The sequence below is a fragment of the Microcaecilia unicolor genome, chromosome 13, assembly GCF_901765095.1.
Source record: "Microcaecilia unicolor chromosome 13, aMicUni1.1, whole genome shotgun sequence".
Lineage (NCBI taxonomy): Eukaryota > Metazoa > Chordata > Amphibia > Gymnophiona > Siphonopidae > Microcaecilia > Microcaecilia unicolor.
The window spans coordinates 26,886,996-26,910,220 of NC_044043.1; the positions used below are offsets into that span (position 1 = coordinate 26,886,996).

A 23,225-nucleotide genomic window follows, 5' to 3' on the forward strand; every position below is an offset into this window, starting at 1 on the left:
AACTTGAATTCTCATCCAAGTCACCTCCACCTCTCCTTCCCTTAGTCCATTCTCTTAACCCTTCAGCCGCTGCCTCCTTTTCTGAAAATACTGAAGAGGAAACTGCACATCTTCTTTCCTCCTCGAAACTAGCTACCTGTTCATCTGATCCTATTCCCACCCCTCTACTTAACACTATCTCTCCTACTTTCATCCCTTTTATTTGTCATATTCTCAATCTTTCACTTTCCACTGCGAGTGTTCCTGATGCCTTCAAACATGCCGTAGTCATACCACTTCTTAAAAAACATTCATTGGACTCTACCTGCCCTTCCAACTATTGCCCTATCTCCCTCCTCCCTTCCCTATCCAAGATACTTGAACATGCTTTTCACTGCCATTGTCTTGACTTTCTTTCATCTCAAGTATTCTTGATCCACTTCAATCTGGCTTTCGCCCTCTTCATTCAACTCAAACAGCGCTGGCTAAAGTCTCCAGTGACCTGTTCCTAGCCAGATCCATCGGTCTCAATTCTATCCTCATCCTTCTTGATCTATCTGCTGCTTTTGACACTGTTGATCACAGCCTACTCCTTGATACACTGTTCTCACTTGGATTTCAGGGCTCTGTTCTTTCCTGGTTTTCTTCTTATCTCTCCCATCGTACTTTTAGTGTGTAGTCTGGTGGATCCTCCTCTACTTCTATCCCACTATCAGTTGGTGCACCTCAGGGATCTGTCCTGGGACCTCTTCTTTTCTCTATCTATACTCCATCTATACTTCTTTCAGTATCACTTTTATGCTGACGGCTCCCACACCAGAAATCTCAGCTGGAATCCAGGCCAAAGTATCAGCTTGCCTGTCTGACATTGCTGCCTGGATGTCTCACCCCCATCTGAAACTAAACATGACTAAGACTGAAGTTCTTATCTTTACCCCTAAACCAACCTCTCCTTTTCTCCTGTTCTCTATTTCTCTGGATAACACTCTCATCCTCCCTGTCTCATCAGCTCGTAACCTTGGGGCCATCTCTCTCCTTCTTTGCCCATATTCAGCAGACTGCTAAAACCTGTTGTTTCTTTCTGTATAATATCATCAAAATTTGTGCTTTTCTTTCTGAGCACATTACCAGAACCCTTATCCCAGTGGCATAGCCAGTCCTGACATTGTGGATGGGCCCGGAGCTAATATGGGTGTGCACTACGTATACAGGTATGAGTAGTGTTTCATGGGGGTATTATAAAATAATGCCTTAGAATGCATTTGATGAAGGATTTCTAAGTAAATAATCTGCCCAACAGTTGTCCTGTGTCAACATAAACCGCGTACATACTTTATGGAACACCACCATTTTAAAATTTATTTTAAAAATTTCTGTCCTGCACTATCCCGCAATTCTTGGCAATTACTAGACAAAGAGCACTTAAACATTGCTACCTGGATGTTTCACCGCCACCTGAAACTCAATATGTCCAAAACTGAACTCCTGATCTTCCCTCCTAATCCAACCTCTCCCCTTCCCCCATTCTCTATTTCTGTTGACAACACGCTCATTCTTCCTGTCTTGTCTGCTCGCAACCTTGGGGTCATCTTCGACTCCTCCCTCTCCTTCTCTGCCCATAGTCAACAGATTGCTAAAACCTGTCGTGTCTTCCTTTATAACATCGCCAGAATTTGCCCTTTCCTTTCTGAACACGCTATCAGAACCCTCATCCACACTCTCATCACCTCTCGCTTAGACTACTGCAACTACTGCAACTCATTCTACTTGATCTTTCCGCTGCTTTTGACACTGTCGATCACAGCATACTCCTCGATACCCTGTCCTCACTTGGTTTCCAGGGCTCTGTCCTTTCCTGGTTCTCTTCCTACCTCTCCCTCCACACCTTCAGTGTTCACTCTGGTGGATCCTCTTCTACTTCCATCCCTCTGCCTGTCTGCGTACCTCAGGGTTCTGTTCTTGGTCCCCTCCTCTTTTCTATCTACACTTCTTCCCTTGGTTCATTAATCTCATCCCATGGCTTTTGCTACCATCTCTATGCTGATGACTCCCAAATCTACCTTTCTACCCCTGATATCTCACCTTGCATGTCTCCCCTCAGCCGTCTCTTCTCCATGCTGAAAAGCCCTAGCCTCCTTAGTTTTTCTTCATAGGGAAGTCGTCACATCCCCGCTATCATTTTAGTCGCCCTTCGCTGCACCTTTTCCAATTCTGCTATATCTTTCTTGAGATGCGGCGACCAGAATTGAACACAATACTCAAGGTGCGGTCGCACTATGGAGCGATATAATGGCATTATAACATCCTCACACCTGTTTTCCATACCTTTCCTAATAATACCCAACATTCTATTCACTTTCCTAGCCACAGCAGCACACTGAGCAGAAGGTTTCAGCGTATTATCGACGACGACACCTAGATCCCTTTCTTGGTCCGTAACTCCTAACGTGGAACCTTGCATCACGTAGCTATAATTCGGGTTCTTTTTTCCCACATGCATCACCTTGCACTTGCTCACATTAAATGTCATCTGCCATTTAGCCGCCCAGTCTCCCAGTCTCGTAAGGTCCTCTTGTAATTTTTCACAATCCTCTCGCGATTTAACGACTTTGTATAACTTTGTGTCATCAGCAAATTTAATTACCTTGCTAGTTACTCCCATCTCTAAATCATTTATAAATATATTAAAAAGCAGCGGTCCTAGCACAGACCCCTGAGGAACCCCACTAACTACCCTTCTCCATTGTGAATACTGCCCATTTAACCCCACTCTCTGTTTCTTATCCTTCAACCAGTTTTTAATCCACAACAGGACATTTCCTCCTATCCCATGACCCTCCAATTTCCTCTGTAGCCTTTCATGAGGTACCTTGTCAAACGCCTTTTGAAAATCCAGATACACAATATCAACCGGCTCCCCTTTATCCACATGTTTGTTTACTTCTTCAAAGAACTGAAGTAAATTGGTCAGGCAAGATTTCCCCACACAAAAACCGTGCTGACTTGGTCTCAGTAATCCATGTCCTCGGATGTGCTCTGTAATTTTGTTTTTAATAATAGCCTCTACCATTTTCCCCAGCACTGACGTCAGACTCACCGGTCTATAATTTCCCGGATCTCCCCTGGAACCTTTTTATAAAATCGGCGTTACATTGGCCCCCCTCCAATCTTCTGGTACCACGCTCGATTTTAAGGATAAGTTGCATATCACTAGCAGTAGCTCCGCAAGCTCATTTTTCAGTTCTATCAGTACTCTAGGATGAATACCATCCGGTCTCGGAGATTTGCTACACTTCAGTTTGCTGAACTGCCCCATTACATCCTCCAGGTTTACCGTGAAGTCAGTAAGTTTCTCCGACTCGTCCGCTTGTAATACCATTTCCGACACCGGTATCCCACCCAAATCTTCCTCAGTGAAGACCGAAGCAAAGAATTCATTCAGTCTCTCCGCTATGTCTTTGTCTTCCTTGATCGCCCTTTTTACCCCTCTGTCATCCAGCGGCCCAACCGATTCTTTTGCCGGCTTCCTGCTTTTAATATACCGAAAAAAATTTTTACTATGTTTTTTTGCCTCTAATGCTATCTTTTTTTCGTAATCCCTCTTGGCTAAGAGCTGCCATTTCTTTTTTTACAACATCCGTATAATCCACCCCTTTTTTTCCCGAGCACTCTACCAGAACCCTCATCCACACCCTTGTCACCTCTCGTTTAGACTATTGCAATCTGCTTCTTGCTGGCCTCCCACTTAGTCACCTTTCCCCTCTCCAGTCGGTTCAAAACTCTGCTGCCCGTCTCGTCTTCCGCCATGGTCGCTTTACTCATATTACCCCTCTCCTCAGGTTGCTTCACTGGCTCCTTATCCGTTTTCGCATCCTGTTCAAGCTTCTTCTGTTGACCTATAAATGTATTCACTTTGTTGCTCCCCATTATCTCTCCACACTCGTCCTTCCTTACACCCCTTCCTGTGCTCTCCGTTCCATGGATAAATCCTTCTTATCTGTTTCCTTCTCCAGTACTGCCAACTCCGGGCTTCGCTCCTTCTGTCTTGCTGCGCCCTATGCCTGGAATAGACTTCCTGAGCCCCTACGTCTTGCCTCATCCTTGACCATCTTTAAATCTAGTTTAAAAGCCCACCTCTTTGATATTGCTTTTGGGTTGTAACCACTTGCCTCCACCTACCCTCCTCTCCTCTTTCCTCTACAAATTAATTGCTTTGCTTGCTTTATTTTTGTCTATTAGATTGTAAGCTATTTGAGCAGGGACTGTCTTTCTTATATGTTTGTGCAGCGCTGCGTACGCTTTGTAGTGCTATATAAATGCTACATTGTAGTAGTAGTAGTAGTAACTTGCTTCTCTCAGGTCTTCCACTCAGCCATCTCTCTCCTCTTCAATCTGTTCAAAACTCTGCCGCCCGACTAATATTTCGCCAAAGTCGTTATGCCCATATCAGCCCTCTCCTGAAATCACTTCACTGGCTCCCTATCCGTTTCCGTATACAATTCAAGCTCCTCTTGTTGACCTATAAGTGCATTCACTCTGCAGCCCCTCACTACTTCTCCACCCCCATCTCTCCCTACACTCCTTCCCTAGAACTCCGTTCACTAGGCAAATCTCTCCTAATTGCACCCTTCTCCTCTATCGCTAACTCCAGACTCTGCTCCTTCTATCTCGCTGCACCTTATGCCTGGAATAGGGTTCCAGAGCCATTACATCTAGCTCCATCCTTGGCTGCCTTCAAATCCAGGCTAAAGGCCTACCTGTTTGATGCTGCTTTCGACTCTTGACTTGTAACTTTTATCTTATCCTTATGTGTCCTTCTGTCTGTCCTTCCCTTATCCTTTTTGGTCCTGTCTGTTTGTCCTGATTTAGATTGAAAGCTCTTTGAGCAGGGACTGTCTTTCTTCTTTATGTTCAATTGTAAAGCGCTGCGTACGACTGGTAGCTCTATAGAAGTGATTTATAGTAGTAGTAGTAAACCTGACCAGACATAAGTCTACTATAATGGCAAACATCTCAACACACATCACAGTATCCTGCAAAATAATTATAGCATTGGCACATATCCGTCAAAGTTTGCTTTATAACAAATGTAAATGCCTGATTAAACTGTATTAAAACCACCTTTTCTAAAACTTTAGACAAAAATGGGAAACTGGACACCGGCCTAAAAATATTTGGCAGGTCTGTCATAGTCCACAGCTAAGATGTTTCCTCTTACAGTTTTCCATTGAAAAAAGTGTATTCAAATTCTGGTAGGACGTCAGTAATAGTAACATTGTCAAAATCCCTTCCCTGCCAGATTATTTGTGAAGTAACATTAAATCTTATGAAACTTTTTAGAGACTATGTAGCAAACCTTAACACTACCAATTCTGAACACAGAAAAGGCAGCAGTGAATATGCAAAACAGCAATATATGTCCCATTGTAAAAGCCAGAAAAGTCAGATTGATATAGGTCCCCACACAAAGCTCATGCCAGAACACAGAACAACTCTCACCAATTACAAAATAAAGGATCAAAAATTAGGAATTGTCCTGTAGCCCAGCATCAGCCTCAGATATGCCAAGTTACCCAGTTCCAGGCTGGAAATTTTGTGACAGTCCTGGATTTCTGCCCACTCCGTGCTGTTGCATTATGGGACTCGAAGCACTTAATGGGCACTACAAATCCCACACTGTTTTGGGATATAAGTTCAAAACCAGGATTGCCCCAAAATCTCCAGCCTGGAACTGGATAACGTGGCATCTCTACAGCCCTGCCCTTCCCTACCCTTCATACCCCAGCATTAGCCCTTCCCTTGCCTACCCCTTTCCCCATCCTTCCTTGTAGCTCGACATCAGTTTTTCCCTTCCCCATCCCCCATAGTCTAACATCTCCTCTTCCCTTCCCAATCACCCACCCACCTCTACCCCGAAGCTTCTCTCTCTCCATACCCCAGTCCAGCACTGCTGTTTCCCCTCTCTCTCTCCAACCTCCTCCCCCAGTCCAGCACCGCTGTTTCCCCTCACTCTCTCTCCAAACCGCCCCAGTCCAGCATCGTTGTTTCCCCTCTCTCTCTCCAAACCGCCCCAGTCCAGCATCGTTGTTTCCCCTCTCTCTCTCCAAACCCCCCCAGTCCAGCATCGCTTTGTTTCCCTTCTCCTTCCTCCTTGAGTCCAGCACCGCTGTTTCCACTCTTTCTCCAACCGCCCCTCTAGTACAGCACCACTTTGTTTTCCCCTCTTTCTCTCCCCCGAGTCCAGCACCATTTTGTTCCCCCCCCCTCCTCTCTCCCCCTATGTCCAGCGCCCCTTTTGTCACTCCTCCCTCCACGGACCATCAGACCTTTTAGCGACTATAGCACTGTCACATCCTTCCCTCGCTCCTCCTCCTCTCGCTCAGACACTTCCTGTTTGCGCAGAGCGAAGGATCCGACGCCTGTCGGTGTTATGATTCTGCCGGTTTGGCTGAGGGGGAGGGGGACATCTGATTGGCTGCCAGGGGTTGTGCTGACTTCAGGGGATAGTACTTTAGCCTGCAGCTGAAGAGTTTCTCTGCTTTTGCGTTACTTACTTGGTGGTAACAGGAAAGCCTGATAGGTTTCTCTCAGAACGTGCTCTAGGTTTTGACAGGGATCTGTGTTGTATTAGAGTATTCTTTTCCTTCCCTCTGGGTTAGCTGCTGCTGTGTGTGTGTGTGCGCGTAGCTCTGTAATCAGGGTCAGCTGCTCGTTTGTTTAGTGGGGGCTGGGCTTTGCTCAGCCTCCGGGGCTCTGGGTGAGTGAGAGCGTTCTCCTTTGTTTGTTTGTTTGTTTGTTTGTTTGTTTTAAGGATTTCTCTTCCCAGTGTCCCAGCCTGCTGGCTCAGTGAGTAACCCTTTGTGTACTGTGTGTATTGTATTCCTGCCTCTGCCAGTGTTTGTTGGATGGGCCCCACTCCCTCTCGGGAGGGGAAGCGTTCTCTCTGATTGTTTGTTGATTTATGGCACTCTCTCTCTCTGCTGGCTCTACAAGCTTAACCCTTTGTGTTCGGTGTGCCTCTGTCTACAGTGGGTTTGAGGCAAAGGCTTTCTGCCTTCCTTTTGTGGCTGGTTCCTCTGGCTTCTGCCTGGGGCTCCTACCCTGGTGGGGGGGGGGGGGGGTTGCTGTGTTAGTTCCCCTGTCCTGCGCTAGTCCCCTGCGTGGGCGTGGCCCGCTCTGGCCCTTTGTTTCCCCCTCTGCCCTATTGCTGGTGTTCAGCGCGTGTCTGGCATCTTGGGGCCTTCTGGGTTCTTTCACCCCTCCCTGTGTGTGATTGGGATCTATTTCAGCCGTGAGGCTCGCACGAGTGGCTCTGTGTGCATGGGTTCCGGTTCGGCCGCGAGGCCCGCCTGTATGCCTATTTCCCTTCTTCCTGAGGGACTGTGGGGAGGGGTAGCTTAGGGGGTATTGTGTAGCTGGGGTGTGCGGTGGTGGGTCGGTCTCCCCTTGGCCTGGGTCGGCGCCCTGTTGGCCTCGGCCAGGGCCCAAGGGCTCACGACCAACCCAACGGATTACAGTCGGGCTCAATCAGCTTGTTATTGCTGCAAAGTAAGTAAGCTTGCCAGTCAGGGCCCGGGGGTGGGAGGATGAGAGGGAGAACATTAAGTGGTTGGTGGTAGGTTTGGGAAGGGACTGGGAGGCGTGTCATGGAACGGTTGGGTGGGAGGAAAGGGAGAGGAGAAAGCACAAATTAAAAAAAAATTATGCCTGCATTTACAAAATCCATTTGGGGGAGCGACCGCTCCCCCTAGCTACGCCACTGGCCGGTGGGGAGGATATGTGAGGGGATGTTGGGTGGGCTGACCTGGAGGGAAAATGACTGGGCCTGGGCCCGTCCAGGCCCACCCGTGGCTACGCCCCTTCCTTATCCATACTCTTATCACCTCTTGCTTAGAGTATTGCAACTTGCTTCTCAAAGGTCTCCCACTTAAACCATCTCTCTCCTCTTCAATCTGTTCAAAATTCTGCTGCATGACTTATATTCTGCCAGTGTTACTATTCTCATATTAGCCCTCTCCTCAAGTCACTTCACTTGCTCCCTATCCGTTCCTGCATTCACTCTGCAACTCCTCAGTACCTCTCCACTCTTATCTCTCCCTACACTCCTCCCCAGGAACTCCATTCATTGGGTAGATCTCTCTTATCTGCACCCTTCTCCTCCACTGCTAACTCCAGACTCCGTTCCTTTTATCTTACTGCATCATATGCCTGGAATAGATTACCTGAGCCGGTACGTCAAGCTCCATCTTTGACCGTCTTCAAATCTAGGCTAAAAGCCCACGTAGTAACATAGTAGATGACGGCAGAAAAAGACCTGCACGGTCCATCCAGTCTGCCCAACAAGACAAACTCATGTGTGTATACCTTACCTTGATTTGTACCTGCCTTATTCAGGGCACAGACCGTACAAGTCTGCCCAGCAGTTTTTCCCGCCTCCCATCCACCAGTCCCACCTCCCATCACCGGCTCTGGCACAGATCGTATATGTCTGCCCTCCACTATCCTCGCCTCCCAACCACCAACCCCTCTTCCCCCTACCTGCTCCGCCACCCAATTTCAGCTAAGCTTCTGAGGATCCATTCCTTCTGCACAGGATTCCGTTATGCATATCCCACGCATGTTTGAATTCCGTTACCGTTTTCATCTCCACCTCCCGCGGGAGGGCATTCCAAGCATCCACCACCCTCTCCGTGAAAAAATACTTCCTGACATCTTTCCTGATTCTGCCCCCCTTCAATCTCATTTCATGTCCTCTCGTTCTACTGCCTTCCCATCTCCAGGAAAGATTTTTTTGCGGATTAATACCTTCCAAATATTGGAACGTCTGTATCATATCACCCCTGTTTTTCCTTTCCTCCAGGGTATACATGTTCAGGTCAGCAAGTCTCTCTTCATATGTCTTGGAACGCAAATCCCGTACCATTCTCATAGCTTTTCTTTGCACCGCTTCCATTTTTTTTAACATCCTTTGCAAGGTACGGCCTCCAAAACTGAACACAATACTCAAGGTGGGGCCTCACCAATGACTTGTACAGGGGCATCAACACTTCCTTTCTTCTGCTGATCACACCTCTTTCTATACAGCCTAGCCACCTTCTCGCTACAGCCACCGCCTTGTCACACTGTTTCTTCGCCTTCAGATCCTTGGATACTATCACACCAAGATCCCTCTCCCCCTCAGTACTCAGTACCTATCAGACTCTCACCGCCTAACACATACGTCTGTCGTGGGTTTCTACTCCCTAAGTGCATCACTTTGCATTTCTTCGCATTGAATTTTAATTCACAAACCTTAGACCATTCTTCTAGCTTCCTCAGATCCTTTTTCGTGCTTTCCACTCCCGGGTGTTGCAAATCTTAGTATCATCCACAAATAGGCAAACTTTACTTTCTAACCCTTCGGCAATGTCACTCACAAATATATTGAACAGAATCGGCCCCAGCACCGATCCCTGAGGCACTCCACTACTCACCTTTCCCTCCTCTGAGCGAACTCCATTTACCACCACCCTCTGTCGTCTGTCCGTCAATCAGTTCTTAGTCCAGTTCACCACTTCGGGACCTATCTTCAGCCTATCGAGTTTATTTAAGAGCCTCCTGTGGGGAACCGTGTCAAAAGCTTTGCTAAAATCTAAGTAGATTATGTCTATAGCATGTCAATGATTCAATTCTCCAGTTACCCAATCAAAGAATTCAATGAGATTCGTTTGGCACGATTTCCCTCTGGTAAAACCATGTTGTCTCGGATCTTGCAACTTATTGGCTTCCAGGAAATTCACTATCCTTTCCTTCAGCATCGCTTCCATTACCTTTCCAGTAACCAAAGTGAGGCTTACCGGCCTGTAGTTTCCAGCTTCTTCCCTATCACCACTTTTGTGAAGATGGACCACATCCGCTGTTCTCCAATCCCTCGGAACCTCTTCCGTCTGCAAGGATTTATTAAACAAATCTTTTAGAGGAACCGCCAGAACCTCTCTGAGCTCCCTCAATATCCTGGGGTGGATCCCGTCCGGTCCCATAGCCTTGTCCACCTTTAGCTTTCCAAGTTGTTGATACACACACTCTTCCGTGAACGGTGCTCTATCCACTCAATTTTCAGGTGTACTTTTGCCAGTCCCTCGTGGTCCTTCTCCAGGATTTTCTTCAGTGAAAACAGAACAAAAGTATCTATTTAGCAAATTGGCTAAATAGATTTTTGATGCTGCTTGTAACTCCTAACCCTTACTCACTTGTTCATTACCCTTATTTTATCATTCCCACCTTAGTAATTCCCTTATCTTTTATGTGTCTGTACTAATTAGATTGTAAACTTTGTTGAGCAGGGACTGTCTCTCCATGTTAGTGTACAGTGCTGCATACGTCTAGTAGCGTTATAGAAATGATAAGTAGTAGTTGTAGTGGTTTTATAGCCTAAATTTTTATTTTAATTTTATTTATTGCATTTGTATCCCACATTTTCCCACCTTTTTGCAGGTTCAAAGCGGCTTACAATGTATCGTTTTTGGTGGTAGTGGATTTGAACATAGTTACTTATTGTTACATAGAGAATTAGAGTAACATGGTAAAAGTTTAAGACAAGCAGATATTATAAAAGCTACTATAATAAAACTCACCCTCAACGTTCTGAGGACACTGACGTCAGTGAAGCCAAGCCCTGACTTCCTTCAAAAAGGTTTGAAGGTTCGTGGTGGTGAAGCCACCAAAATCGCTCCGGGCCCCGCCCTTGAGGGTGGAGCAATGGCAGAACAACGAAGGGGTTGGCAGGGAGGCCGGGGGGGGGGGGGGGGTAGGAAATCGCTCCGGGTCCCGCCCTCGCGTCAAATGTCATGACGGGGGCGAAGCTATGGCAGAATAGTGAAGGGGTTGGCCAGGGAGGGGGGGTGTTGGCGACGAAAACCTTGCTAGCGCTAGTTTCATTTGCTCAGAAACGGGCCTCTGTTACTAGTAATTACATATTGTTGCATAGAGATTTTGAGTAACCTAGTAGAAGTTTAGATCAGACAGATATTATAAAATAGGTCTGTGTAAAGGAAAAGGAGACACATGCCTTTATATTTGTTGTTCTGTGTGCTATGCCTTGTTGAAAAGATGGGTCTTCAGTGATATTTGGAAGTTTGTTAGTTCGTGGATCTTTCTCAGGTTGTGCGGCAGTGCATTCCATAGCTTGGCACTCAAGTAGGTAAAGATTGCTGCATGCTTAAGTTTGTATTTTAGACCTTTGCAGCTTGGGATTCTGTATTCTGTGATTGGAATTGAGAAGCACCGGTGATGTCAGGTCCTGTGACCCTGCAGTACTGCTTTAGATAAGAGGTCACTGTTTTTATTTTGATTTGTTTGTTTGAAATACACTTTTGTGGTGCACATTAAGAACTGTTGTACATTTATATTGGAATCCCTTATATTTAATATACATATATATCTATTGAAGATTGTGTAGTTTGAGCTGTTTATTACAGCTTTATGGCCCTTAGTCATCAATTAATACTGATGCTTTTCAAAAAAAATATTAATTTTTTATACAGCATTATTCCATACTGTACTATTTTCTATTTTATTTTTTTGTTGTTTCAGATCATTATACCATCTTTACAGGTTATTAATCCATGTCCTGTTATAGATATTTCAAAAACCACAAGTATGTCTTTTATGTCATTTTGGATATTCCCCCAATTCTGGGACTCCAAGCAATTTGGGGCTTAATAAGCAAATGTCCTTTCCCAAGGTTACAGCATGCCTCTAGATTGAGGCAGATGTGCAGCTGGAATGACAGTGCCAGTGTCACAGCAAATAGTCCTTCCTGAGTGCTTTGTTACCTTTATCTTTTGCCCCAATCTGAAACTTTTCACTCTTATTTCCTGCTGTGCCTCTCACCTCCTCAAGTCCTTGCCCACAACTGCTAGTCTCCAGCCACACCCATCCCTTCTTCTGTATCTCGCCCCTTTTCCTCACCAAACCCCCACATCTCCCATTACATCATCTTACCTGCTTGTCTTCTGTGTTCCTCTGTTTATCCACCTTCAGTTTGTCAGTGTGCTTTGTGTGTGTGTGTGTGTGTGTGTTGTGACTGGGAGAATGGGTGCTTAGTGCTGTAGCTGTATGTGTTAGGACTGTGTGCTGGTTCTGGGAGAGTTAATGCTGGGTGCTGTTTGTTGGTAGCGGTTCTCACAAGGTGCAGTGGTGTTTCTGGGGACATTGGGTTGCACCTGTGCTGGTGGGATATGGATGTGCTGAATGCATTGGTGGCTCACGCCTTGCTGTAGGTGGACGAGAGTTTGGAGGGGGGAGGCCTGACCATTTTTCACCCTCTCCTTCTTGGTGAGTTTAATCTTCCCCCCTCAGACTACTGCACTTCATTTCTGTCCCTTGGCTCCAGCGTAGGCCTTAAACAGCACGTGTCCTCACCACTTACAAGGCCAGTAATATTCTTGACTTTATTTTCACCTCCCCTACTCTCTCCATTTCAGTCAACTCCCTTCTTTCCTTACCTGTCTTTTGGTCCGATCATGTTCTGCTTACCTTCCCTCTCCCCTCCCATTTCACCTCCTGTTCCCTTTTGATACCTCCATGATGATGCCATTTCCTCCATCTCACAATCTCTGACCCAACTCCCACCTCTTTCTCCTTCTCTTCCCCTAGATCAGTGTGTTAGTCTCTTTGATCATGCTCTGTCATCTGTCCTAGACCAGCACGCCCCTCTGATGACTTAGGCCCTTGCCCAGCTGATGGGCTACTCCATGGATCTCTTCGGCTCTGCGCCTCCTCCGTGCAGCAACCCGGAAATTGTGTAAATCTGTCTTACCAGCCAACTGTGCCCTTTTTGAAATCTGCTACAGAGAGTACCGCCATGCTATCCTTGCAGTGAAATGTGGTTTCTTAGGCAAACAAATTTCTCTCTCTCCCTTAATCTACCACATACGATTTAGTGTATCCTGAACAGCATCGCACTGTTCTCCACTTCCTTCCCTGCCTCTTGATGATCTATCCACTGCCTGGCAGGCTAAGACTGCCTCCATTCGCCTGATATTTCATCCCACTTTATCTACCCCTTCTTTTCATCCCCTCATCCCTCCACACCAGCACTCCATTCCACTTTACCTACTAGCTCCCCTTCCTCCCCCCCCCCCCCCCCCCCCCCCCCCATTCTTCTTGGACATCTTTCACCCCTCCTTATCCCCTGCCCCTTGTCCTCCATCTTCCTGGTCTTCTTTTAATCTCCTGACATCCTTATCGATCACCAAGGCCCTCGCTTCCCTCAATCCTTCCTTCTGCTGACTCTTGGCCCACCCCTTTGACTAAATGCCTCTCTCATTACCTTGTTCTTCTCCTTTTGTTGTTCATGGCTGCCTTTTGCCACTGGGTCTGGAAACCTGCACTCGTTTGCCCTCTTCTTAAGCCTCATCTAGACTCTTTCTTGCCCTCTAGGTTTCACCCAATCTCAAACCTGCCTTTCCTATCCAAACTCTTGATCCACCAAGAACTTGTTCAGCACATAGAAGCCTGCAACATCCTTTACTCGTATCAATCTCATCCTCAATCACAGTACATAAACACTCCTTGTGAAATACTCAGATTAGCATGAAATGGTGGTCAGAATACCACTACTACTACTACTATTTATTTCTATAGTGGTACTAGACGTATGCACCTTTGTACACTAAACACATATGAGACAGTCCCTGCTCAGACAAACAGGACTAATAAAGGACAGGGGACTTACTTATTGTGGGAACAATTAAAAGACATAGGTACTGGACAAGTGAATAGGAATGAGGAGTTAAAAGCAGCCTCAAAAAGATGGACTTTTATCTTAGATTTTGAACATGGCCAGAGACGGAGCTTGACGTACCGACTCAGAAAGTGTATTCCAAGCATATGGTGCAGCAAAATAAAAAGAATCTAGTCTGGAGTTGGCAGTGGAGCAGGGTACATATAAGAGAGGCTTACCGGATGAATGGAGTTCCTTGGATGGGAGGGTGGGGGTGGTGGTGTAGGGAAAGGTACTGAATAAATGCACTTGTCAGTCAATAAGAGGAGTTTGAACTGTATTCTGAAATGGATAGGGAACTAATGAAGTGACTTTGAGAGGGCTAATGTGAGCTTCTGACACTGGCAGTATGGAAGTCGTGCTACGGCAGCTTGCAAATAGTGATAAGAATTATTAGGAAAGGAATGGAAAATAAAACACAGGATTTCACAGTGCATCGTGATAGATCTATGAAGTGACTTTATCTCAAGTACAGTTCTGGTCACCCCATTCATAAAAAGATGTAGCAGAACTAGAAACGATTCAGAGAAGGGTGTAACGTGTGGTTTTGTGCCTGATCTGTTTTTGGTAGGGGAATTATATATACCAAGATCAGCTGAGGTGGTGTAGCACTCTCACCTATGAAAAACATTGTTAATTATCCTCATCTTTCACTCCCCATTCATGCACACACGAAAGGAGGAATTAATATGCTCAGAAGTATGTCAATTTCACAAGCAGCTTAAGCAGTTTATTGCTCAATAGATGTATATGAACACTCAATTAGCAATCAGATATGACAATAATATTCTATTATTAAGATGTGTAATAAAACTCATACTCACAAACTTTTCACTCTTTTCACATTACTGCTTTTCTCATTGTCCTTGCCACCAATACAGCTCACATCAGCAAGCCTATTCAGTAGCTGAAGTTACTTCTAGACTCTCTCTCTCCTCGCTGAATCAACCCCTCCCTTCTGGTTGTCACAAGTGGAAAAAAAAAACCCCAGTGGCTGCTGTTTGCTTTCATTCTCTTTCAGATAAATTCTCTCTGCAGTAACACTGACATAAACTGACAAGAACTGATAGTTCACAGTGGAGAGACAGGCATGAAGCAATACAGGCTATTAGGGGTGAGAGCCAGTGAGGTAGCTATTCAATCAGGCAGGGTTTCAGATCAAGCCTCTTGCTCAAGGTTTTCTCGGGCCCAAAACCTCCTTTATTGAATACTGAGTAACCTTTCAGGACTCTTTGGGAGATAGCAAACCTTTTTCCTTGAGGCTAGACACGCTCCAATTTGGTCATGCTCCCAGCTTTTCACCACCTTGCTGCACTTGCTCCCCCCTTACTACTACTACTTAACATTTCTAAAGCGCTACTAGGGTTACGCAGCGCTGTACAGTTTAACAAAGAAGGACAGTCCCTGCTCAAAGGAGCTTACAATCTAATGGACAAAATGTGCAGACAATCAAATTGGGGCAGACTAGATTTCCTGAATAGAGTTATAATGGTTAGGTGCCACTTCAGTTCACTTTCGTGCAGTGTCTCTGATCATCTCTCCATCCATCTCCACTGTGTCAGAGTGTGTGCCTCAGTGGGTCACATCAGTCAGTCTGACCTTTTATACTATTTTCCAGTTAAATTCTGAAATTTTCCTGTGCAAGCTATGAGAAATACAACTTGTTTACCATCCCATGAGATGTTGCCTGAAAGTACATCTCATGCCTATCAGTAGCATACATCCATGGGTGTTTTCTGTCTTATCAAGGAGGGTCAATTCGACATGTGTCTTATTTCTCAGAACTGTATACTTATCTCTATTCCAAGCAAACAACCAGCCAGCTTCTTTCCACTTAGACAAACCCTCTGCTTTGTCTAAGTGGAAAGAACCAGCTTTTCTGGCTGCCTAAAAACAGGTCAAGCTACAAAAAAACCCAACCCTATATTCCAATTAAAAATACCATCCCTCAATTTTGATTATCAACAGGACAACCAAAATGATAAAGGGAACAGAAGGACTTCCCTACATCAAAAGACTAAATGAATTAAGATTCAGCCTGGAGAAGAAACAGGTGAGGAGAGACATGATGGAGATCAATAAAAAAATAAGTGGTGAAATCTATAAAAAAAAGTAAGAGTGGTGAAACAGGTAAATTAGGAAATGGTTATGTTAGGACTATGTGTGTGTTTGTGTGTGTGTGTGGGGGGGGGGGGGGGGGGAGGTTAGAACAGCCATAGTGAGTCAGAACAGTAGTCCATCTAGTCCAGTATCCTTCTTCCAACAGTGACCAATCCAGGTCTCATATACCTGGCAGAATACCAAATAGTAGCAAGATTCTATGCTACTGATCTCGGGGAAAGCATATCTCATATCCCATGATTTTTTTAATTTTCTCAGGAGTTAGCTGTATGTAGACTTTGGAAAGCCATTGCTTATACCTGTAAATGAACAAGGAAAATTGCACGTCTTATCTTCCGCCTGGACCGATATACTCATATCACCCCTCTCCTCAAGTCACTTCACTGGCTTCCAGTCAGGTACCGCATACAGTTCAAGCTTCTCCTACTAACCTACAAATGCACTCGATCTGCAGCCCCTCCTTACCTCTCTACCCTCATCTCCCCTTACATTCCTACCCGTAACCTCTGCTCTCAAGACAAATCCCTCCTTTCAGTACCCTTCTCTACCACCGCCAACTCCAGGCTCCGCCCTTTCTGCCTCGCCTCACCCCTGGCGTATGGGCGTGGAACAAACGCCCATACGCCAGGCCCCCTTCCTGCCCATCTTCAAATCATTGCTCAAAGCCCACCTCTTCAATGTCGCATTCGACACCTAACCACCACACCTCTACTCAAGAAATCTAGACTGCACCAACTTGATATTTCATCCTTTTTAGATTGTAAGCTCCTTTGAGCAGGGACCGTCCTTCTTTGTTAATTTGTACAGCGCTGCGTAACCCTAGTAGCGCTCTAGAAATGTTAAGTAGTAGTAAGGTACTTGTGACCTGGATTGGCCACTGTCAAGCTCAAATGTGGGATTAATGGATGTTTTGGTTTAACCCAATACGATATTTCCTATGTTCTTATCTACATGATTGGGGAAGTAGGAGAACCACATTAATAGTTTCTTTATTATATATTGCTTCTGGTAACAAATCACTTCAAAGAGCTTTACAGTGCTAAATTAAAAAGCAATAAAAAAAAAAACTAGTGACATGAAATGTGTGGAGGGTGAGAGAACAAAGAAAAAGAAAAAATGTACACCTCCTTCTTTATCAGCAGCTTATTAGCATATACATCCCCATCCTAGGAAAGCAGTTTTACTGATTTAAGCGTGCCTCCAAAAGTCAGAGGATATGTAAATATTTGGTAATCAATGATTATTATTTAGTTTACATATTTTTCAGGTGGACACTGCTAGTGAGATGGAAGAATTGGATGCTGACAGCATATCTCCCACCCTAGAATTAGAGGGCCGAGCCCCTGCAAAACTGCAGGTCTTCTTATCCCGATACAGGTACAGGGAAATAGAAATAGAACCATTAAGATGTTTAAATTAATTATTTTATATGTATTTATTTGTATGGGATTCAAATTGGGGTCGATATTCAGACTGCGGGAGGTAGCCGGGCTGCCTCCTGCGGTCAGCACTGAGCCCAGATAATTATTTTTTCCACATTTTCTTTATTTTTGTCAAAGTATACTGAAAAAGAATGCAGTCATTACAATAGTAAGATCAGTATAACAAACAATAAAAGAATCAACAACCAACAAAACCTCCATCCTCCCACCCAACACCACCCACAACCCTGCAGTAACCAGTTAGGAACAATATCCTAAAGGTGATGTGGATCGCCATGTTTCATAAACATACCAGACTTTAGAAAAAGAAGCTAGACATCCATGCCTCAATGCAGTCAATTTGAACGTTGGAAAACAGGGGGATCAATGAATGAACTAACAGAACAACTCTGAGTCTGTAATAACAGTTCTTTAATCTGGGGGCAGAAGGAAAGAGTTTCATCTAGGATAACTCCTAGAATTTTAGTATTTTGTAACTGAGAAACAATAATGGAGTTAAAAAGAATAGGATGCGCTATAGTGACATTTGATGAAATTGAAAAAAGTACACACCTAGATTTCTCAGGATTGAGAATTAGTTTATCTTGGAACCATTTGGTATTACCTGTTGCAACTTGTAATTGAGGTTATGTATCATTGGGTGTCTGTTGGGTCAGTGATGTAATTGAGGTTATGGATCATTTGGGCGTCTGTTGGGTTAGTGTGATGTAATAACTAGATGTCATCTGCATACACATAGTCTAAATCCAAGGGATTGAGCAAGTGTGAGAAATGGTTCCAGAGAGATGTTAAACAACATAGGGGAGAGAATTGAGCCTTGTGGGACTCTGGAATCAAGTGTGAATGGCATGAATTCCTTATCCTGGTGTTGAACTAAATATGACCAATTGGAAAGGTAAGATTTAAACCAGTCAAGAGCTAGATCCCTAATCCCTATCTGATAGTCTTTCTAGAAGAAGAGTATGGTAAACTAGGTGAAATACTGCTGAAAGATCTAGTGAAAGAAGAATTAATGTGGTAACACCAAGTAAAGCTGCATTTCCAGTGTACATTCAGCTTCTCCCACCCCCATCCAAACCACCCCTTTGAAACCATAACTGCATATCCACGAAGCCAGTGTTGGCTGTAGTAGGAGGAAAGTGAGCCATGCCTCAGCAAATAGAAAGATGGCAAGTTTGGCAGTTCAGGTTTTTAAGTTTTGAGTCATCTTCTGAGAGAGTTGGTGCTGTAGACAACCGTTTCCCTGTTACACCCTATTACGTCTCGGCTTCTCCAGAACTGCAGGTTGCACAGGAGGTAAAGAATGTTGAACCGCCATCTCATCCACTGGGGGGAGCAGCTGTTGCGCCTTATCCAGGGAGCAAATCCATTGTAATTTGCCATTTTTATAAAATACTAGTGCAAAAGGGTGCTTCCATTTGTAGCGTATCCCAATTTCTCTCAGATGTTAAGTCAAAGGGTGCAATGTATTCCTACACTTCAGCTTAGTAGTTGCCAAATCCTGATAAAGTTCAATTTTATAAGTATTCCATTCATATGATCTCAGCTAAGAGAATCTTTTTAATCTTATAATCCATAAAACAAGCCACTATGTCCTTGGACACATTGGAATACTTGGACCCCAGCATCCGAGGAGCCCTCTCCAAGCCAATGGATGTTGGCTCCACCAGATCAGAGTCAGCTGGGGCTTCTGGGAGTTCATGGATTCTCAAATTAAAGCACTGACTGCAATTCTCTAGATCTTCTATTTTATCCAGAAGATACTTTATGTTTATTTTCTGTAGGTTGTTTATTAATATTGGCTTTTGCCTCTGTGTGCTCTTCCACTCCCATATCTGTTTCTGCAATGCACCTGCGCAGATCCACCCCGAGAGCTGCCAGCTTCGATTGCACCACACGGGGGGCCAATTTAATTTCTTGCAGCCAAGTACATTCAGTTGCTATGAAGTCCTGATGGTTGTAGTGAAGGGGTAGGTAGTGAAGAAGCAGCTGAAGTAATAGGAGTGGGCTCCACGTGGTCTCCTCCAGTGTCTCCATGACTTAGGCCCAAAGCCGCTTCATGTTGCTTAAAGACAAAATTATTATTATCAGCATTTGATTAACTACTCATGGGCTAGAAGTGCTCATAGCAGCTGTTTCCCCAGCACTTCAACAAGGCAGTGCACCACTAAGCAGGTGTTCTCAGCCTGGAGTAACAAAGGAGGGCCGTAGATTAGATAGCGATAGTCGAGAGCTCCAGTCTTAAGCGGACATCAAGGGCCGTGATGTCACTTCCTATTTCTGAGGTGACCGCTGACTGGCATTGAATATCGGGTGTTTTTTTCTTTTTGGGCTGGTTTAAATTTAACCAACCAAGCTGATATTCCGTGCTGGCTGGTTAAGTTTAAACTGGCCAAAGATATTTAAGCTATTTTGGCAGCCTAATTTGGCCACCAAACAGCCGGTGATGCACTGAATATCAGCAGATATCTGGTTATATCATGCGATATAGCTGACTCTGCTAAGCACTAACCAGCAATATTCAGTGGGAGAATACCGTCTATCTCCCACAGAATATTGCCAGATAGCCAGTTAAGTGCCATTTAACCAGCCAGGAGCCATTCCTGGCCAGTTAAATGATTTTAAATATTGGGCAGACTATTCTATTAGGGAAACATAGATAAATGAAGGCAGATAAAGACCACATGGCCTATCCAGTCCATGCTATCTACTATACCTTTCACTCCCTTAGGGATCCTATGTACTTCTCCCAGACTGTCTTGAATTCAGATACAGTTTCAGTTTCCACCTCCAATGGGAGGCCATTCCATGAATTCACCACCCTTTCTGTGAAGAAGTATTTCCTCTCGTTACCTCTGAGTCTATCCCTTTTCACCTTTATCCTATGCCCCCTTATTCTAGAGCTACCTTTCATTTGAAAGACTCACCTCATGTGCATTTCTGCTGCAGAGGTATTTAAACACACTCTAAGGCAGTGGAGAGTTAAGTCACTTGCCCAAGGCCACAGGGAACCACAGAGCTTCACTGATTCTCAACTTGCTGCTGTAATCAGTACAAAGGTAGAACTTTGTTTACATTGTTTACAGACTCCAGAAGTACTTCTGGAGAATACTAAGAAGAAAAATTTAGGAGGTTGAAATAAGTGTTCGATAAATCCTCCCACTGCTCTTAGAGTTTTTTGGAAGCAGATTGAGTCTATAAAATGCTTATATGTAAATACACGATCTGTATGTAACAAAGCTTTTTTAAATTCTAGACCTAGTCCTTAGTGGAGCGCATGATCTGGTGCGGGAGGTAATGGTGATGGGGCCGCTTGATAACAGTGATCACAATATGATCAGATTTGATATTAGCTTTGGAGTAAGGATACGCAGGAAATCCAATACGTTAGCATTTAACTTTCAAAAAGGAGACTATGATAAAACGAGAAGAACGGTGAAAAAAAAGAGGAGCGGCTGTGAGGGTCAAAAATTTACATCAGGCATGGATGCTGTTCAAAAATACCATCCTGGAAGCCCAGGCCAAATATATTCCATGTATTAAAAAAGGAGGGAGGAAGACCAAACGAGTTAAAAAGTGAGGTTGAAGGAAGCATTTAGAGCTAAAAGAAAATCCTTCAGAAAATGGAAGAAGGAACCGACTGAAAGTAATAAGAAACAGCATAAGGAATGTCAAGTCACATGCAAAGCACTGATAAGGAAGAGAAAAGGAGGGACTTAAAAAAAAAAAAAGATTGAGTTGGAAGCAAAAACACATAGAGGCATATTTTCAAAGTACTTAGATGTACAAAGTTTCATAATAACCCATGGAAGTTTGCAAGTCTAAGTGCTTTGAAAATGAGCTCCATAGTAAAAACATTTTTAGGTATATAAAAAGCAAGCAGCCGGCAAAAGAATCGGTTTGACTGCCACATGACCAAGGGGTAATAGGGACGATCAGGGAAGACAAAGCCATAGCGGAGAGATTAAATGAATTCTTTGCTTCAGTCTTCACCGAGAAAGATTTGGAAGAGATACCGGTGCCAGAAATGGTATTCGAATCTGGCGACTCAGAGAAACTGATTGAAATCTCTATAAACCTAGAGAATGTAATGGGGCAATTTAACAAATTGAAGAGTTGCAAATCTCCTGGACCAGATGGTATTCATCCAAGAGTACTGATAGAATTGAAAAATGAGCTTGCGGAACTATTAACAATATGTGTCAGGGATCTCGCGGAATGACTGGGTTAGTGAGCCCTTGGGCCACTGCCGAGGAGCGGCAGCGGCAGGAGAACCACCCAAACACAAGACAAGGCAGAAAAGATATAACGGCAAACCCAGGATTGGAACCACTGGACTGAAGCTGCAGCCGAGGGCACGCAAGCTGGAGCAAGCAGGACAGGAATTAGCCAACCTTCACCTGCGCTTGACTGCTGTTCCCCAGGGGTTGAGCCCCCAGGTGCAGGCGGCCGGCAGGACTTAAGAGACCGAGGAGGAAGTCAGAACTGCAGGGTTCAGCAGCCGGCCAGCAAACCATAGAACACTCCAGAAACCAAACCAGGGTCCGAGACAGGCAGCGAGCAGAAGAATATTCCAGGCATCAGACAGGGTCAAAGGCAGGCATCGAACAGTAGCATATACCAGGATCCGACCAGGGTCAAAGGCAGACAGCAAGTAGTAGAATACTCCAGAAACCAGACAGGGTCAAAGACAGGATAAAAGTAACAGGGTAGCACTGCAACAACACTCACCGACGAGAAACTCATAAGACGACCTCTGTTGCAAGGCAAACTAGAAAGTTCCCAGGTGATTAATAAAGGCAACATACATGGGAGTTCACCAGGTACGGGTACTGCTTAGTTCCAAAAAACTCCCAAAACAGTCTGGAAGGCTTTAAGATCTGGACCGGAATATCTTCTGGAACATGGGAAACAGCAAGCAAGTCAGTCCATAGCAGCCATCAGATCTAACCACCAGGGGGCGAGGTGAATGAGAGCATGAAACAGGGGCACAACCGTGACATATGTAATTTATCTTTCAAGTCGAGCGTGGTACTGGAAGATTGCAGGATAGCCCATGTAACACCAATATTTTAAAAAGGTTCCAGAGGGGATCCAGGAAATTATAGGCCAGTGAGCCTGATGTTGGTGCCAGGCAAAATGGTAGAGACTATTATAAAGAAAAAAATTACAGAGCATATTCAAAAGCATGGATTAATGAGACAGAGCCAACATGGATTTAGTGAAGGAAAATCTTGCCTCACCAATCTATTACATTTCTTTGAAGGGGTGAACAAACGTGGGTAAAGGCAAGCCGGTTGATATATTGTGTATTTGGATTTTCAAAAGGCGTTTGACAAAGTACCTTATGAAAGACTCCAGAAGAAATTGGAGAATCACGGGATAGGAGGTAGAGTGTGGATTAAAAACTGGTTGAAGGATAGAAAACAAAAGAGTAGGGTTAATTGGTCAGAATTCTCAATGGAGAAGGGTAGATAGTGGGGTTCCTCAGGGGTCTGTGCTGGGACCGCTGCTTTTTAACATGTCTGAAAATGGTCTACAGATGGGAGTAACTAGTGAACTAATTAAATTTGCTGACGACACAAAGTTATTCAAAGTTGTTAAATTGCGAGAGGATTGTGAAAAATTACAAGAAGACCTTACTAGACTGTGAGACTGGGAATCTAAATAGCAAATTATGTTTAATTAGAGCAAGTGGAAAGTGATGTATGTGGGAAAGAGGAACCCGAACTATAGCTACTTAATGCATGGTTCCACGTTAGGAGTCACTGACCTAGAAATGGATCTCGGCGTCGTTGTTGGTGATAAGTTGAAATCCTCTGCTCAGTGTGCTACTGCGGCTAAGAAAGCAAATAGAATATTAGGTATTATTATGAAAGGAATGGAAAACAAAAGTGAGGACATTATAATGCCTTTGT

The 23,225-nt window shown here is 44.6% G+C and overlaps 1 protein-coding gene across 1 annotated transcript in view; it reads left to right on the forward strand.

The window, feature by feature from the left end:
* Window positions 1–23,225, forward strand: part of TSPOAP1 (TSPO associated protein 1) — an 864,237-nt gene that overhangs the window by 391,357 nt on the left and 449,655 nt on the right. Inside the window, exon 13 of the mRNA XM_030186055.1 lies at window positions 17,133–17,242. Within this exon, the coding sequence (XP_030041915.1) occupies window positions 17,133–17,242 (110 nt within the window). The remainder of the gene's footprint in view (window positions 1–17,132; window positions 17,243–23,225) is intronic.